This window comes from Nansenia antarctica, assembly GCF_963989245.1.
Source record: "Nansenia antarctica genome assembly, chromosome: 15".
NCBI classification, from domain to species: Eukaryota; Metazoa; Chordata; class Actinopteri; order Argentiniformes; family Microstomatidae; genus Nansenia; species Nansenia antarctica.
Window position 1 is genome coordinate 30,957,199 of NC_137685.1, and position 2,852 is coordinate 30,960,050.

Below are 2,852 nucleotides of genomic sequence, written 5' to 3' on the forward strand. Positions count from 1 at the left end.
ATCTCCAGGTAATGTAGGCTATTTCTGACATCCATCACTTTTGCTGTCGTTAAGATACTTTATTTTTCTGTTTTGGTAGTCTGTCCAATGTGACACTTGCCCTCCTCCACCGGCCCTAGTTTTGGATCTAGTTTGCTGTTCATTATTTTCATGATAAATCGTAGCTAGCTAGCTATAACATCTTCATATACACCATACAGGCTACTGATTAACAGTAGGCACTGATTAACAGTAGGCAAATACCAATTGAACAGATTTATTCATTATCCTATCTTAAGAAAACTAATGTAACACTCTCATCTGGGGACTTACACGGCAAATCAAATCAAAGATCGACAAATCCCTGATGACATGGAGATGACGTATGACTGCTCTGATGAATCAACCCCTATTTCATTAATGTTCTCTATATAACGACGTCGATCATTGATCGGCAACGACACTATATAATAGTTTGCCTAACTGGCCATCGGATTTGGGCTCCTAATATCTAAAAAGCACTACGGTGTTCTTATTTTATCGGATTAAAGTAGCAAAGACCAGAAATTTCCATTGACCGCCAGTCAAACTTCTCCCCTTCTATCACCCAAAAAGGGGCGTGGACATGACGGGAGAGCAAAGTACCCGGATGCGTTCGAATTGCATAGATAGAGAGTTTTAATTTTGTCAGCTGTAAAGCGGATGTGTTTCCTAGAACATGTAAATGCAATTGCGTATCACCGAATTGCATAGAGAGTTTGAATTTTGTCAGCTGTAAAGCGGATGTGTTTTCCTAGAACATGTAAATGCAATTGCGTATCACATTATTGCATTACAATTTGAATATTGACTCAAATAACGCAGGCAAAAGTGGCAAATGAATATGCTATTTTGGGATTGCAAAGTCATTTGCACATTAGAATGAACTTTTGAATTTTGTCAGCTACACAGCAGCGCATGACTTTGGAAATTAAATGTCAAATGGCTTTGCATTATAATTTTAATATTGACAGCGAATGTGCACATCGGGTACATGAAAATGCAAATGCAAATCATTAGAATTGCATTTGAATATTGTCTGAAAGAATGCATGCAAAAGTGGAACATGCAATTGCAATCTCATATTACATTAGCATTTGAATTACGTCAGCTATATGCTTCCATACGTGACCACCTGTAGAGCAGCGCGTGGATCAAACTTTATGATCTGTTTTGACTGACCCCAAGCAGAGGTAGATTTGTCTCTGATGTTCATGGAAACGTGTGCCGTATTATGTTGTCGTCGTCCCCCTCCCCTCCCCTCAGCATATGGGTACGATCAAAGTCGCCACTAAGAAAAGGCCACCTCTTTTTGACACTGTTATAAATGTATACATGTAAATGGTGGTCTCGTGGACCGTGGGGCAGGCGTCTAGGGAGGTGAGACCCAGGAGCAGCACGCTTCTAGGTGGCAGGCCAGCATGTCACGCGTACGTGTGTCTCAAAGTGACATCGGAAGTTGGAATGGGGGGGTCGTGCATCCGACTCAGGGGTGACAGGAGGAGGTGGTCGCCAAATGTTTGTTATTTAACTTTTATTGCGTCTCTGTGGTCTCTGGGGTTGACTGGCGAGTGTGGGAACGTCTCAGGTGCGGAAAGCCCACGCGTTTGGATCTGCAGCCTGCGGTATAAATACGCCTGGCTCCGGGACAGTCTCAGGTAGATCTGTTACTGACTGGACCACGAACACATCTAGAGCAGTAGAGAATCATCAACTACTTTTTCTGTTTATCATGGCTCCTAACCAAAGCAGTGATACTGCTGTTGTGAATGCACCATGTGGATATACTCCTAAGGTAAGATGATCAACCTTAGAAAAGCCTGATATAGAACAAATCAACAAGATAGTTTTGGAAAATTCAGGATGAATGAATGAATGAATTAATGAATGAATGAATGAATGAAAGCTTTATTTCGAACATGTGAAAAAAAAGAAATAGTTATAACAACAAAAAACAAAAACAAGAAAAAACCCAAACAAAAACAAGAAAAAACGAAACAAAACAAAAAACACTATTTACTTAACAGGATCTGTATTGTTTGATTACAAATCAACTAATCAATGTTTTGTCTTTTCCTTAATCCAGTTGCGGAAAGTGACCGTGGAGAAGTTGCGGAGGGACCGTATCAACAGCAGCATCGAGCGGCTCAGGACGATCCTCCACAGAGGGCAGAGGTGCAAGGACAAGTCCTCTGCAAAACTGGAGAAAGCCGACATCCTGGAGATGGCAGTGGGTTTCCTCCGGGAGAGGACCCATGGCAGCGGTGTGCCCCCCTGCCACTCCACGTCCCAGGGCTTCTCCCGGTGCCTGCGAGAGACCCTCCGGCATCTGTCCCCCCATGTCCCCCTGCGGCCCGCGGAGAGGGGGGAGGTCAAGCCCAGCTCCTCACCCCGGTCACAGGGCTCACTGTGGAGACCGTGGTAGTACTGTCCTGGGACACACCAATTGAATTATTATGAACTAATTCATAATGTAAAATATATATTAGGATCATTCATTATTATACTTGAATTATTCCAATTGGAACAAGATCTCCTGACTGTCTTAAGACATTGATATTCAGTGTCTTAATTAAGACATCTCAAGATGTTCGGTGTCTTCAAGACACAGAAAATATGGCTCTTATGCTCCATGTCTTAAGTGAGTGCATGTGTGCATGTCTTCAGGTTAGGTCTTAAGACGACTTGACAGACAAAATGTCTTATTTTGGTTAATTAAGACATCTTAAGATGTCTCGAGACAAGGTGATGGCTGGGTATGCTGTCATCACAAGACTGTACCCTGGTATTCTCTACTTGGGTCTGTTCTCCTCAACAAACAACGTATGCATATT

The 2,852-nt window shown here is 42.5% G+C and overlaps 1 protein-coding gene across 1 annotated transcript; it reads left to right on the forward strand.

Annotated features, from left to right (window-relative positions):
- Window positions 1-1,750: 1,750 nt before the first annotated feature.
- On the forward strand, window positions 1,751-2,443 carry LOC308171321 (transcription factor HES-5-like; the record flags this gene model as incomplete). The annotated part of the gene is made up of 2 exons (XM_080546154.1): window positions 1,751-1,813; window positions 2,105-2,443. The coding sequence occupies 2 exons, from the start codon at window positions 1,751-1,753 to the stop codon at window positions 2,441-2,443; spliced, it is 402 nt and encodes a 133-aa protein (XP_080402280.1).
- Between the last annotated feature and the right edge of the window lie 409 nt (window positions 2,444-2,852).